The sequence below is a fragment of the Salvelinus alpinus genome, chromosome 4, assembly GCF_045679555.1.
Source record: "Salvelinus alpinus chromosome 4, SLU_Salpinus.1, whole genome shotgun sequence".
NCBI classification, from domain to species: domain Eukaryota; kingdom Metazoa; phylum Chordata; class Actinopteri; order Salmoniformes; family Salmonidae; genus Salvelinus; species Salvelinus alpinus.
Window position 1 is genome coordinate 98,558,556 of NC_092089.1, and position 16,510 is coordinate 98,575,065.

Below are 16,510 nucleotides of genomic sequence, written 5' to 3' on the forward strand. Positions count from 1 at the left end.
ACCACAGAACAGTATCTATTAGTACAACCACAGAACAGTGTCTATTAGTACAACCACAGAACAGTATCTATTAGTACAACCACAGAACAGTGTCTATTAGTACAACCACAGAACAGTATCTATTAGTACAACCACAGAACAGTGTCTATTAGTACAACCACAGAACAGTATTTATTAATACAACCACAGAACAGTACTTATTAATACAACCACAGAACAGTATTTATTAGTACAACCACAGAACAGTATTTATTAATACAACCACAGAACAGTATCTATTAGTACAACCACAGAACAGTATCTATTAGTACAACCACAGAACAGTATTTATTAGTACAACCACAGAACAATATTTGATAAACCCCTCAATCATAAACTAAGAGAACAACTAAAAACACGTTACTAATTAAACACACACATAATTCATTTTAATTAACAGTAAAGATAGACACCTTCTAAGTATTTTAAATAAGCATAGATTATTTAAGAATAAGATCTATGAACCTTGCCTCCATTCACTTCCTCTCACGGCCCCTCCTCTTCCTCCCCCCTCCTCGTATCACAGATGACCGCCTCCCTGACTGATGACAACATCCTGTTTGGTTCCCTGGAGATGAAGAACGAGATGGGGGGTGTTCCTCCTGAGCTGTCCAGGTCCCTGGGCCCTGGGGGTCTGGGTGACCCCCGCAACACCATGCTGGCCTACGACAGCTCCACGCTGCAGTACCGCAGGGCCGCCATGGCCCGCCAGAACTACGGCGGCGGACCCCACAGTGCCCTGGAGCGCCACGCCACCCAGAAGAAGTCCCGCCTACGGAGACGGGCCTCGCAGCTCAAGGTCAACATCCCTGACCTGGCTGATGTGAACTCTATCGACAAGTGGTCCAGGATGATCTTCCCTACCGTGTTCTCCTTCTTTAACGTGATCTACTGGCTCTACTACGCACACTAAGGAGAGATGGATGGAGGAATATCAGAGAGAGAGAGTAAGAGAGAGAGAGAGAGAGTAAGAGAGAGAGTAAGAGAGAGAGAGAGAGAGAGTAAGAGAGAGTAAGAGAGAGAGAGAGAGAGAGAGAGAGAGAGAGAGAGAGAGAGAGAGAGAGAGAGAGAGAGAGAGAGAGAGAGAGAGAGAGAGAGAGAGCACCTATTTTTTTTCTGATTCATTTTAAAGAAATGTGTGAAATAAAAGAAAATCATTTTGTAAGGAAGGAGCGCAACACCCAAACACTTCTTCTACAGTCAGCTTCTATCTGCCATGACTTTTCTGATCTGGGAATAACCTCTAATGACTGACCGACACTTCAACAGAGGAGAGGAGAGATTTTAAAAAGACAGACAGACAGACATTGTGCCTGTTCCCGAATAAAATGTCAATATATCACTCTAATATTTGTCATTTGTAGCTTAACTCTCTGTGGATCAAATATTTATGCTTGTGTTTACTTTAAGGATTTGTTATGTTTTAGTATGTGTGTTTCGTTCATAGCCGAGCTATCTGCATCCATGAAAGCTTTTCTCGAGGATTTTAAATGGGGTTGATCTTTGATAGATTATTTTCCTATAGTTATTGTATATCAAAAACGTCCTTTTAAAAAGCATGCTTCTGTTTCATTTCTGCTGCATCTCCATCTTTGACGATGGGAGCACAAAGCATTTTGGTTTTTAACTAGTTAAGGTTATTTCTTCTGTGTGACAAGAAGTGTTGCAAGCACCATTACTGCAGCACTCTTTTTCACACCCATCGCTTAGGCTGAGCTTGGCGTTTATTTGGGGACCAACAACAACGGGCTACTGTAAGTGAAAGTACCGCAGCTGGTCAATAGGGGGCACTCTTCTCTATGGACATTCCAATGGGTCTTCAGTGCTGCCATTTCTGTCCTGCCATTTTGTGGGTTCATGACCTTTAACCTAGAGGTCATGACCCATCATCCATTCTGGCCATTGAAGTTCCCATGAAGGTTTCATATGTAAAAGTATAGTAAGACGGTGGAACTTGAAGCTCTGACCTGCCAAGTGTTTTTTGACCTGACTTTGTTGTACTTCTCAGAATCTAGTAGTCCACCAAATCAAACTGGCCTCGTTTAAAGAGAGAGACAGTGCTGTATAACCCTTGCCTCTGCATTGCCAGTGTGGGCGGCATCAAGGGGAGAGAGGTTTGCTTTATTCATTTATTACCCAGTGGGGTGCTTATTTACATTGCTGATGGACATCAAGAGAGCCCATCTTTCATTGCAATGAAAGTTGCTGCATAAATCTAGTAATCCACAATCATATCAATAGAGTTTATTGGTTCTACAACTTTGACACGTTCCATTGTGATTAGGTTTTATGTTTTGATGAAATGTAGATATAAGGTTTTAAAAATCATGTTGAAAAGGACATGGTCCATTTTTATAAACTAAATATTCATGAAAAACCTGATGTATAAAAATTATGAATGAATTATATATTTAAACGGGTCTGTTTTTTTAGTTTTTTTTGCAGTCTAACTAACTAACAGGTCAAATGTACCGAGGCCGGATAACACAAATCAAAAAAGCTCGAAGAAAAATAAGAATGTAATTTTTCCTGACCCTGTACTTTGAGTTTTTTCTTTGTTTAGTTTTCTTATTTTTTCCCCATTTGTTTCTAGTGGACTTTTAAAAGCAGCTACTTGGCAGCGAGGAAAGTAAAGCTCTACCACTACCAACTAGCAACCATTTTGTTTCTCTCCAGAAATGACTGTGACAGGAACCCGAGATGAATCAACCACGTCACCACGACGCATCAGGCATATTTTGTACAAAGTTCCTGTAAATTCCAATTGTAATATTTCATAATAATGACTCATGTAAATAACTTGTGTATTGATTGTCAGCCATTATGAAGATGTATCTAAATTCAATTAAAACGTAATTCAGCCTACACTGTATATCATTTCATATACCCAATGCATGATGTGACTGGAAGAGACTGTATCCAATGCATGATGTGACTGGGAGAGACTGTGCCCAATGCAGGATGTGACTGGGAGAGACTGTGTGTATACAGAGGCTCTGAGAGGGAACAGGCAAACCAGCCACAGATATAGGGTTGAAGATGTACTCCTCTCTCTCTCTCTCTCTCTCTCTGTGTCTTTATAATGGGTTCAGAACACAGCAGTGCATCCATTTCTATGGTGAACTAGTAGTGGGGTTGTTATGGTGTGGCGCCAGTCAGCCATCTCCAGCCAGTAAGCCATCCCCAGCCATCCAGACAATCAGCCATCCCTAGCCCTCCAGCCAATCAGCCATCCCCAGGGATATCATCATATCTGTCCCTACTCCCTTCCTATCATGGAGACGAGCGAGAGAGAGAGAGAGGGAGGGAGAGGGAGAGAGAGAGAGAGAGAGAGAGAGAGAGAGAGAGAGAGAGAGAGAGGGAGAGGGAGAGAGAGAGAGAGAGAGAGAGAGAGAGAGAGAGAGAGAGAGAGAGAGAGAGAGAGAGAGAGAGAGAGAGAGAGAGAGAGAGAGAATAAAACCTCACTCACAACAAGCCAAGAGTAGAGAATAGAGAGATCCCCCTGACTCAACCTCACTCTCTTACAATCTCACTGCATTCTTCCACACCCGCCACCATTCAAACAGCATTCTTCCACACCCACCACCATTAAAACTGTATTATTCCACACCCACCACCATTCAGACTGCATTATTCCACACCCACCAACATTCAAACTGCATTATTCCACACCCACAACCATTCAAACAGCATTATTCCACACCCACCACCATTAAAACTGTATTATTCCACACCCACCACCACTCAAACAGCATTATTCCACACCCACCACCATTAAAACTGTATTATTCCACACCCACCACCACTCAGACTGCATTATTCCACACCCACCACCATTCAAACTGTATTATTCCACACCCACCACCATTCAAACAGCATTATTCCACACCCGCCACCATTAAAACTGTATTATTCCACACCCACCACCACTCAAACCGGATCAGTCCATTCCCTCTCCTCCCTACTTCTGATATGACAACTGCTGTTTCGGAAACGGCTGCATTTAAATACTTAATGTTGGACAGTGCTGAATAGTTAATGTTTTAAAAAGTGAGTGTGGTTATTATTTATGACTAGTGATCATCATGCCTGTTTACACTGCTGGGACAAATAGGAGGAGAAGGATGTTGTGTTTTAAAAACTTGTTCAGTCCCAGGCCTATTTATTTAGAGGGGAATTTAGACTCGCGTTAAGCACATGTAACTGGAACGTTATTCACTGTTTATGTACTTTTCTCTCTACACATACTCTGTACTTGAACTTAACAATGAGAATAGTATGCCATTCACCTTCTATATACATCATGGGAAAATCAAAAGAAATCAGCCAAGACCTCAGAAAAAAAATGGTAGACCTCCACAAGTCTGATTCATCCTTGGGAGCAATTTCCAAACGCCTGAAGGTACCACGTTCATCTGTACGAACAATAGTACGCAAGTATAAACACCATGGGACCACGCAGCCGTCATACAGCTCAGGAAGGAGATGCGTTCTGTCTCCTAGAGATGAACGTACTTTGGTGGGAAAAGTGCAAATCAATCCCAGAACAGCAAAGGACCTTGTGAAGATGCTGGAGGAAACAGGTACAAAAGTATCTATATCCACAGTAAAACGAGTTCTATATCGACATAATCTGAGTGGCCGCTCAGCAAGGAAGAAGCCACTGCTCCAAAACCGCCATAAAAAAGCCAGACTATGGTTTCCAACTGCACATGGAGACAAAGATTGTACTTTTTGGAGAAATGTCCTCTGGTCTGATGAAACAAAAATAGAACTGTTTGGCCATAATGACCATCGTTATGTTTGGAGGAAAAAGGGGAGGCTTGCAAGATATATTGGATATATTGAAGCAACGTCTCAAGACATCAGTCAGGAAGTTAAAGCTTGGTCGCAAATGGGTCTTCCAAATGGACAATGACCCCAAGCATACTTCCAAAGTTGTGGCAAAATGGTTTAAGGACAACAAAGTCAAGGTATTGGAGTGGCCATCACAAAGCCCTGACCTCAATCCTATAAAAATTTGTGGGCAGAACTGAAAAAGCGTGTGCGAGCAAGGAGGCCTACAAACCTGACTCATTCTCTCTACTATTATTCTGACATTTCACAGTCTTAAAATAAAGTGGTGATCCTAACTGACCTAAGACAGAGAATTTTTACTAGGATTAAATGTCAGGAATTGTGAAAAACTGAGTTTAAATGTATTTGGCTAAGGTGAATGTAAACTTCCGACTTCAACAACTGTATGCCCGGATTTTCACTGTATTTAATAACAAATGTAACATGTTAAATATTAGCCACTGTTGATAGCCACCATCAGTTTATAACCACATAGATTTATAACTCTCACTTTAGTGTTAGTTTCCTCACATTTATAACTGTCACTTTAGTGTTAGTTTCCTTACATTTATAACTGTCACTTTAGTGTTAGTTTCCTCACATTTATAACTGTCACTTTAGTGTTAGTTTCCTCACATTTATAACTGTCACTTTAGTGTTAGTTTCCTTACATTTATAACTGTCACTTTAGTGTTAGTTTCCTCACATTTATAACTGTCACTTTAGTGTTAGTTTCCTCACATTTATAACTGTCACTTTAGTGTTAGTTTCCTCACATTTATAACTGTCACTTTAGTGTTAGTTTCCTCACATTTATAACTGTCACTTTAGTGTTAGTTTCCTTACATTTATAACTGTCACTTTAGTGTTAGTTTCCTCACATTTATAACTGTCACTTTAGTGTTAGTTTACTTACATTTATAACTGTCACTTTAGTGTTAGTTTCCTCACATTTATAACTGTCACTTTAGTGTTAGTTTCCTTACATTTATAACTGTCACTTTAGTGTTAGTTTCCTCACATTTATAACTGTCACTTTAGTGTTAGTTTCCTCACATTTATAACTGTCACTTTAGTGTTAGTTTCCTTACATTTATAACTGTCACTTTAGTGTTAGTTTCCTCACATTTATAACTGTCACTTTAGTGTTAGTTTCCTCACATTTATAACTGTCACTTTAGTGTTAGTTTCCTTACATTTATAACTGTCACTTTAGTGTTAGTTTCCTCACATTTATAACTGTCACTTTAGTGTTAGTTTCCTCACATTTATAACTGTCACTTTAGTGTTAGTTTCCTCACATTTATAACTGTCACTTTAGTGTTAGTTTCCTCACATTTATAACTGTCACTTTAGTGTTAGTTTCCTCACATTTATAACTGTCACTTTAGTGTTAGTTTCCTTACATTTATAACTGTCACTTTAGTGTTAGTTTCCTCACATTTATAACTGTCACTTTAGTTTCCTTACATTTATAACTGTCACTTTAGTGTTAGTTTCCTTACATTTATAACTGTCACTTTAGTGTTAGTTTCCTCACATTTATAACTGTCATTTTAGTGTTAGTTTCCTCACATTTATAACTGTCACTTTAGTGTTAGTTTCTTCACATTTATAACTGTCACTTTAGTGTTAGTTTCCTCACATTTATAACTGTCACTTTAGTGTTAGTTTCCTCACATTTATAACTGTCTCTTTAGTGTTAGTTTCCTCACATTTATAACTGTCACTTTAGTGTTAGTTTACTTACATTTATAACTGTCACTTTAGTGTTAGTTTCCTCACATTTATAACTGTTACTTTAGTGTTAGTTTCCTCACATTTATAACTGTCACTTTAGTGTTAGTTTCCTTACATTTATAACTGTCACTTTAGTGTTAGTTTCCTCACATTTATAACTGTCACTTTAGTGTTAGTTTCCTTACATTTATAACTGTCACTTTAGTGTTAGTTTCCTCACATTTATAACTGTCACTTTAGTGTTAGTTTCCTCACATTTATAACTGTCTCTTTAGTGTTAGTTTCCTCACATTTATAACTGTCACTTTAGTGTTAGTTTCCTTACATTTATAACTGTCACTTTAGTGTTAGTTTCCTCACATTTATAACTGTCACTTTAGTGTTAGTTTCCTTACATTTATAACTGTCACTTTAGTGTTAGTTTCCTCACATTTATAACTGTCACTTTAGTGTTAGTTTCCTCACATTTATAACTGTCTCTTTAGTGTTAGTTTCCTCACATTTATAACTGTCACTTTAGTGTTAGTTTACTTACATTTATAACTGTCACTTTAGTGTTAGTTTCCTCACATTTATAACTGTTACTTTAGTGTTAGTTTCCTCACATTTATAACTGTCACTTTAGTGTTAGTTTCCTCACATTTATAACTGTCACTTTAGTGTTAGTTTCCTTACATTTATAACTGTCACTTTAGTGTTAGTTTCCTCACATTTATAACTGTCACTTTAGTGTTAGTTTCCTCACATTTATAACTGTCTCTTTAGTGTTAGTTTCCTCACATTTATAACTGTCACTTTAGTGTTAGTTTCCTCACATTTATAACTGTCACTTTAGTGTTAGTTTCCTCACATTTATAACTGTCACTTTAGTGTTAGTTTCCTTACATTTATAACTGTATCTTTAGTGTTAGTTTCCTCACATTTATAACTGTCACTTTAGTGTTAGTTTCCTTACATTTATAACTGTCACTTTAGTGTTAGTTTCCTCACATTTATAACTGTCACTTTAGTTTCCTTACATTTATAACTGTCACTTTAGTGTTAGTTTCCTTACATTTATAACTGTCTCTTTAGTGTTAGTTTCCTTACATTTATAACTGTCACTTTAGTTTCCTTACATTTATAACTGTCACTTTAGTGGTAGTTTCCTTACATTTATAACTGTCACTTTAGTTTCCTTACATTTATAACTGTCACTTTAGTGTTAGTTTCCTTACATTTATAACTGTCACTTTAGTTTCCTTACATTTATAACTGTCACTTTAGTGTTAGTTTCCTCACATTTATAACTGTCTCTTTAGTGTTAGTTTCCTTACATTTATAACTGTCACTTTAGTGTTAGTTTCCTTACATTTATAACTGTCACTTTAGTGTTAGTTTCCTTACATTTATAACTGTCACTTTAGTTTCCTTACATTTATAACTGTCACTTTAGTGTTAGTTTCCTTACATTTATAACTGTCACTTTAGTTTCCTTACATTTATAACTGTCACTTTAGTGTTAGTTTCCTTACATTTATAACTGTCTCTTTAGTGTTAGTTTCCTTACATTTATAACTGTCACTTTAGTTTCCTTACATTTATAACTGTCACTTTAGTGTTAGTTTCCTTACATTTATAACTGTCTCTTTAGTGTTAGTTTCCTCACATTTATAACTGTCACTTTAGTGTTAGTTACCTCACATTTATAACTGTCACTTTAGTGTTAGTTTCCTTACATTTATAACTGTTACTTTAGTGTTAGTTTCCTCACATTTATAACTGTCTCTTTAGTGTTAGTTTCCTCACATTTATGACTGTCTCTTTAGTGTTAGTTTCCTCACATTTATGACTGTCTCTTTAGTGTTAGTTTCCTCACATTTATAACTGTCACTTTAGTGTTAGTTTCCTCACATTTATAACTGTCTCTTTAGTGTTAGTTTCCTCACATTTATGACTGTCTCTTTAGTGTTAGTTTCCTCACATTTATAACTGTCACTTTAGTGTTAGTTTCCTCACATTTATAACTGTCACTTTAGTGTTAGTTTCCTCACATTTATAACTGTCTCTTTAGTGTTAGTTTCCTCACATTTATAACTGTCACTTTAGTGTTAGTTTCCTCACATTTATAACTGTCACTTTAGTGTTAGTTTCCTCACATTTATAACTGTCTCTTTAGTGTTAGTTTCCTCACATTTATAACTGTCACTTTAGTGTTAGTTTCCTCACATTTATAACTGTCACTTTAGTGTTAGTTTCCTCACATTTATAACTGTGTCTTTAGTGTTAGTTTCCTCACATTTATAACTGTCACTTTAGTGTTAGTTTCCTCACATTTATAACTGTCTCTTTAGTGTTAGTTTCCTCACATTTATAACTGTCACTTTAGTGTTAGTTTACTTACATTTATAACTGTCACTTTAGTTTCCTTACATTTATAACTGTCACTTTAGTGTTAGTTTCCTTACATTTATAACTGTCACTTTAGTGTTAGTTTCCTCACATTTATAACTGTCATTTTAGTGTTAGTTTCCTCACATTTATAACTGTCACTTTAGTGTTAGTTTCTTCACATTTATAACTGTCACTTTAGTGTTAGTTTCCTCACATTTATAACTGTCACTTTAGTGTTAGTTTCCTCACATTTATAACTGTCTCTTTAGTGTTAGTTTCCTCACATTTATAACTGTCACTTTAGTGTTAGTTTACTTACATTTATAACTGTCACTTTAGTGTTAGTTTCCTCACATTTATAACTGTTACTTTAGTGTTAGTTTCCTCACATTTATAACTGTCACTTTAGTGTTAGTTTCCTTACATTTATAACTGTCACTTTAGTGTTAGTTTCCTCACATTTATAACTGTCACTTTAGTGTTAGTTTCCTTACATTTATAACTGTCACTTTAGTGTTAGTTTCCTCACATTTATAACTGTCACTTTAGTGTTAGTTTCCTCACATTTATAACTGTCTCTTTAGTGTTAGTTTCCTCACATTTATAACTGTCACTTTAGTGTTAGTTTCCTTACATTTATAACTGTCACTTTAGTGTTAGTTTCCTCACATTTATAACTGTCACTTTAGTGTTAGTTTCCTTACATTTATAACTGTCACTTTAGTGTTAGTTTCCTCACATTTATAACTGTCACTTTAGTGTTAGTTTCCTCACATTTATAACTGTCTCTTTAGTGTTAGTTTCCTCACATTTATAACTGTCACTTTAGTGTTAGTTTACTTACATTTATAACTGTCACTTTAGTGTTAGTTTCCTCACATTTATAACTGTTACTTTAGTGTTAGTTTCCTCACATTTATAACTGTCACTTTAGTGTTAGTTTCCTCACATTTATAACTGTCACTTTAGTGTTAGTTTCCTTACATTTATAACTGTCACTTTAGTGTTAGTTTCCTCACATTTATAACTGTCACTTTAGTGTTAGTTTCCTCACATTTATAACTGTCTCTTTAGTGTTAGTTTCCTCACATTTATAACTGTCACTTTAGTGTTAGTTTCCTCACATTTATAACTGTCACTTTAGTGTTAGTTTCCTCACATTTATAACTGTCACTTTAGTGTTAGTTTCCTTACATTTATAACTGTATCTTTAGTGTTAGTTTCCTCACATTTATAACTGTCACTTTAGTGTTAGTTTCCTTACATTTATAACTGTCACTTTAGTGTTAGTTTCCTCACATTTATAACTGTCACTTTAGTTTCCTTACATTTATAACTGTCACTTTAGTGTTAGTTTCCTTACATTTATAACTGTCTCTTTAGTGTTAGTTTCCTTACATTTATAACTGTCACTTTAGTTTCCTTACATTTATAACTGTCACTTTAGTGGTAGTTTCCTTACATTTATAACTGTCACTTTAGTTTCCTTACATTTATAACTGTCACTTTAGTGTTAGTTTCCTTACATTTATAACTGTCACTTTAGTTTCCTTACATTTATAACTGTCACTTTAGTGTTAGTTTCCTCACATTTATAACTGTCTCTTTAGTGTTAGTTTCCTTACATTTATAACTGTCACTTTAGTGTTAGTTTCCTTACATTTATAACTGTCACTTTAGTGTTAGTTTCCTTACATTTATAACTGTCACTTTAGTTTCCTTACATTTATAACTGTCACTTTAGTGTTAGTTTCCTTACATTTATAACTGTCACTTTAGTTTCCTTACATTTATAACTGTCACTTTAGTGTTAGTTTCCTTACATTTATAACTGTCTCTTTAGTGTTAGTTTCCTTACATTTATAACTGTCACTTTAGTTTCCTTACATTTATAACTGTCACTTTAGTGTTAGTTTCCTTACATTTATAACTGTCTCTTTAGTGTTAGTTTCCTCACATTTATAACTGTCACTTTAGTGTTAGTTACCTCACATTTATAACTGTCACTTTAGTGTTAGTTTCCTTACATTTATAACTGTTACTTTAGTGTTAGTTTCCTCACATTTATAACTGTCTCTTTAGTGTTAGTTTCCTCACATTTATGACTGTCTCTTTAGTGTTAGTTTCCTCACATTTATGACTGTCTCTTTAGTGTTAGTTTCCTCACATTTATAACTGTCACTTTAGTGTTAGTTTCCTCACATTTATAACTGTCTCTTTAGTGTTAGTTTCCTCACATTTATGACTGTCTCTTTAGTGTTAGTTTCCTCACATTTATAACTGTCACTTTAGTGTTAGTTTCCTCACATTTATAACTGTCACTTTAGTGTTAGTTTCCTCACATTTATAACTGTCTCTTTAGTGTTAGTTTCCTCACATTTATAACTGTCACTTTAGTGTTAGTTTCCTCACATTTATAACTGTCACTTTAGTGTTAGTTTCCTCACATTTATAACTGTCTCTTTAGTGTTAGTTTCCTCACATTTATAACTGTCACTTTAGTGTTAGTTTCCTCACATTTATAACTGTCACTTTAGTGTTAGTTTCCTCACATTTATAACTGTGTCTTTAGTGTTAGTTTCCTCACATTTATAACTGTCACTTTAGTGTTAGTTTCCTCACATTTATAACTGTCTCTTTAGTGTTAGTTTCCTCACATTTATAACTGTCACTTTAGTGTTAGTTTACTTACATTTATAACTGTCACTTTAGTTTCCTTACATTTATAACTTTCACTTTAGTGTTAGTTTACTTACATTTATAACTGTCACTTTAGTGTTAGTTTACTTACATTTTGCATTACATTGTTAGTTTACCTTTCTTTCCTCTTTCCTCTACTAGCAATAGTGAATCATATTAGGTTAATGTAAATTATATATAAAAAAGTATGTTGACACACCTTCAAATGAGTGGATTCGGTTATTTCAGCCACACCGTTGATGACAGGTGTCTAAAATCGAGCACACAGCCATGCAATCTCCATAGACAAACATTGGCAGTAGAATGGCCTTACTCAAGTGCTTGGTGGCTTTCAACATGGCACAGTCATAGGATGCCACCTTTCCAACTAGTCAGTTCATCAAATTTAACTATAAGTGCTGTTATTGTGAAGTTAAAACATCTAGGAGCAACCACGACTCAGCCGCAAAGTGGAAGGCCACACAAGCTCACAGAACGGGACCGCAGACTGCTGAAGCGTGTAGCGCGTAAACGTTGTCTGTCTTCGGTTGCAACACTCACTACCGAGTTCCAAACTGCCTCTGGAAGCAACGTCAGCACAAGAACTGTTCGTCGGGAGATTTATGAAAGCTGGAGTGGTGTAAAGCTCGACGCCATTGGACTCTGGAGCAGTGTAAACGTGTTCTCTGGAGTGATGAATCACGCTTCACCGTCTGGCAGTCCGACAGGCGAATCTGGGTTTGTGGATGCCAGGAGAACGCAACCTTCCCAAATGCATATAGGGTTGACCTCAAACCCTTTGGGATGAATTGGAATGCTGACTGCAAGGGCAGTGGAGTCTGTCTGTCTGTAGCTAACAGCCCAGTCCCAGGGCAGTGGAGTCTGTCTGTCTGTCTGTAGCTAACAGCCCAGTCCCAGGGCAGTGGAGTCTGTCTGTCTGTCTGTAGCTAACAGCCCAGTCCCAGGGCAGTGGAGTCTGTCTGTCTGTCTGTAGCTAACAGCCCAGTCCCAGGGCAGTGGAGTCTGTCTGTCTGTCTGTCTGTAGCTAACAGCCCAGTCTCAGGGCAGTGGAGTCTACCTGTCTGTCTGTCTGTAGCTAACAGCCCAGTCCCAGGGCAGTGGAGTCTGTCTGGCTGTCTGTCTGTAGCTAACAGCCCAGTCCCAGGGCAGTGGAGTCTGTCTGTCTGTCTGTCTGTAGCTAACAGCCCAGTCCCAGAGCAGTGGAGTCTGTCTGGCTGTCTGTCTGTAGCTAACAGCCCAGTCCCAGAGCAGTGGAGTCTGTCTGTCTGTAGCTAACAGCCCAGTCCCAGGGCAGTGGAGTCTGTCTGGCTGTCTGTCTGTAGCTAACAGCCCAGTCCCAGAGCAGTGGAGTCTGTCTGTCTGTAGCTAACAGCCCAGTCCCAGAGCAGTGGAGTCTGTCTGGCTGTCTGTCTGTAGCTAACAGCCCAGTCCCAGAGCAGTGGAGTCTGTCTGTCTGTAGCTAACAGCCCAGTCCCAGAGCAGTGGAGTCGGTGGTTGAATGTGTCCGTCCGTGTGTGTGTGTGCTATGCTGTTCTAGGCCCTTAAGTGGGCCTCCATTAAGCCTTCTCCACTTCTTCAACATGTAGACCAGGACAACTTCTAATTTGATGTCAAGGGCAGGCGCCAAGGAGACGTCTCTGTCTCGGCCAATAAGTGGGAAGGTGGTGAGGAGAGGAGAGCTGAGCTCACAACTACTACTAACTGGACTGCTGGAGTCCTACTTAGAGAGGCTGGAGGAGAGTGTGCGTGTGCATGTGTGTGTGTGCGCGCGCGCGCGCGCGTGTGTGTGCGTGTGCGTGCGTTTCTGTCTCTAACCTAACAGGTGTTTCTGGGAGCTAAAATAGGAAAAAGCCCTCACTAGTGTACGAACTGATCTGAAGTGACGTCCCCCTGTTCCAGGTTTCCCCATGCATAGGTAAAGATTCACTTTACAACTGTAACCCACTGTAACCCAGTGTTACCGACCAAGGCCAGACAAGAGAAAACAGTGGGGAGTGAACACTTCATTATTGCGCTCCAGCAGACAGATGTTTTTGTGCTAAATTGAGCCTTATTTCGGATACATACCAAATGGCACCCTATTCCCTATATAGTGCCCTACTTTTGACCAGAGCCCCTATGGACTGGTCAAAAGTAGTGCACTATATAGGGTATAGGGTGCCATTTGTGTATTAGCGTAGAGATGCAAGTGAGGGGGGAAAGGCAGATGCTTTCTGCTTTGTAGTACTTCCATGTCACTGGAGTAATTAACGATTCACAGACCTTTGTCCTTAATGTGTGTATGTGTGTGTGTGTGTGTGTGTGTGTGTGTGTGTGTGTGTGTGTGTGTGTGTGTGTGTGTGTGTGTGTGTGTGTGTGTGTGTGTGTGTGTGTGTGTGTGTGTGTGTGTGTGTGTGTGTGTGTGTGTGTGTGTGTGTGTGTGTCAGGCAGTGAGTCTGTCAACAGCTGCTCCACATTTCCACTGTGATGTGCTGTTCAGTGAGACTGCTAGCCAAGACTAGCCTAGACCAGCTGCATGGAACAGAGGGTAAATCTGTCACACCCACGCACACACACACACACACACACACACACACACACACACACACACACACACACACACACACACACACACACACACACACACACACACACACACACACACACACACACACACACACACACACACACTTGTCATTCCACACCGTACCGCTCCTCTGCTACAGGTATGTGCAATAAACACATGCTGATTTTTCCACAATGAATAATGTGATAATTAGATTTTTACAATAGTCCCAATATTCCCCTATAATTTTCATACTTCAACAGCCGTTCTCAACAGATGTTCTACACATCACAATCTAGATCAGACAACATAATGGTCTATTAGTTCACTCTGATATGCATTTCTCCTGTCCTGAGCAGTGTGTGTGTGTGTGTTTTTTATTTTATTTTTTCATTTTACCTTTATTTAACCAGGTAGGCTAGTTGAGAACAAGTTCTCATTTGCAACTGCGACCTGGCCAAGATAAAGCATAGCAGTGTGAACAGACAACAACACAGAGTTACACATGGAGTAAACAATAAACAAGTCAATAACATGGTAGAAAAAAAGAAAAAAGAGAATCTATATACAATGTGTGCAAAAGGCATGAGGAGGTAGGCAATAAATCAGATAATTACAATTTAGCAGATTAACACTGGAGTGGTAAATCATCAGATGGTCATGTGCAAGTAGAGATACTGGTGTGCAAAAAAAGCAGAAAAGGAAATAAAAGCAGTATGGGGGGGGGTGAGGTAGGTAAATTGGGTGGGCTATATACCGATGGACTATGTACAGCTGCAGCGATCGGTTAGCTGCTCGGATAGCAGATGTTTAAAGTTGTTGAGGGAGATAAAAGTCTCCAACTTCAGGGATTTTTGCAATTCGTTCCAGTCGCAGGCAGCAGAGAACTGGAAGGAAAGGCGTCCAAATGAGGTTTTGGCTTTAGGGATGATCAGTGAGATACACCTGCTAGAGCGCGTGCTACGGGTGGGTGTAGCCATCGTGACCAGTGAACTGAGATAAGGCGGCACTTTACCTAGCATAGCCTTGTAGATGACCTGGAGCCAGTGGGTCCGACGGCGAACATGTAGCGAGGGCCAGCCGACTAGGGCATACAGGTCGCAGTGGTGGGTCGAATAAGGTGCTTTAGTAACAAAACGGATGGCACTGTGATAAACTGCATCCAGTTTGCTGAGTAGAGTATTGGAAGCCATTTTGTAGATGACATCGCCGAAGTCGAGGATCGGTAGGATAGTCAGTTTCACTAGGGTAAGTTTGGCAGCGTGAGTGAAGGAGGCTCTGTTGCGAAATAGAAAGCCGACTCTAGATCTGATTTTGGATTGGAGATGTGTGATATGAGTCTGGAAGGAGAGTTTGCAGTCTAGCCAGACACCTAGGTACTTATAGATGTCCACATATTCTAGGTCAGAACCGTCCAGGGTGGTGATGCAAGTCGGGCGTGCGGGTGCAGGCAGCGAACGGTTGAAGAGCATGCATTTGGTTTTACTAGCGTTTAAGAGCAGTTGGAGGCCACGGAAGGAGTGTTGAATGGCATTGAAGCTCGTTTGGAGGTTGGTTATCACAGTGTCCAAAGAAGGGCCAGAAGTATACAGAATGGTGTCGTCTGCGTAGAGGTGGATCAGGGAATCGCCCGCAGCAAGAGCAACATCATTGATATATACAGAGAAAAGAGTCGGCCCGAGAATTGAACCCTGTGGTACCCCCATAGAGACTGCCAGAGGACCGGACAGCATGCCTTCCGATTTGACGCACTGAACTCTGTCTGCAAAGTAGTTGGTGAACCAGGCAAGGCAGTCATTAGAAAAACCGAGGCTACTGAGTCTGCCGATAAGAATATGGTGATTGACAGAGTCGAAAGCCTTGGCCAGGTCGATGAAGACGGCAGCACAGTACTGTCTTTTATCGATGCCGGTTATGATATCATTTAGTACCTTGAGCGTGGCTGAAGTGCACCCGTGACCGGCTCGGAAACCGGATTGCACAGCGGAGAAGGTACGGTGGGATTCGAGATGGTCAGTGATCTGTTTGTTGACTTGGCTTTCGAAGACCTTAGATAGGCAGGGCAGGATGGATATAGGTCTGTAACAGTTTGGGTCCAGGGTGTCTCCCCCTTTGAAGAGGGGGATGACCGCGGCAGCTTTCCAATCCTTGGGGATCTCAGATGATACGAAGGAGAGGTTGAACAGGCTGGTAATAGGGGGTGCGACAATGGCGGCGGACAGTTTCAGAAATAGGGGGTCCAGATTGTCAAGCCCAGCTGATTTGTATGGGTCCAGG

General features: G+C 39.2%; 1 protein-coding gene across 2 annotated transcripts in view; it reads left to right on the forward strand.

The window, feature by feature from the left end:
* Positions 1-2,904, forward strand: part of LOC139574783 (gamma-aminobutyric acid receptor subunit beta-2-like) — a 157,028-nt gene extending 154,124 nt beyond the window's left edge. For both annotated transcript variants that reach the window (XM_071399662.1, XM_071399663.1), the window contains one exon: positions 566-2,904. In XM_071399662.1, coding sequence (XP_071255763.1) covers positions 566-952 — 387 coding nt within the window. In that variant the 3' untranslated portion in view covers positions 953-2,904. The remainder of the gene's footprint in view (positions 1-565) is intronic.
* Positions 2,905-16,510: the final 13,606 nt, after the last annotated feature.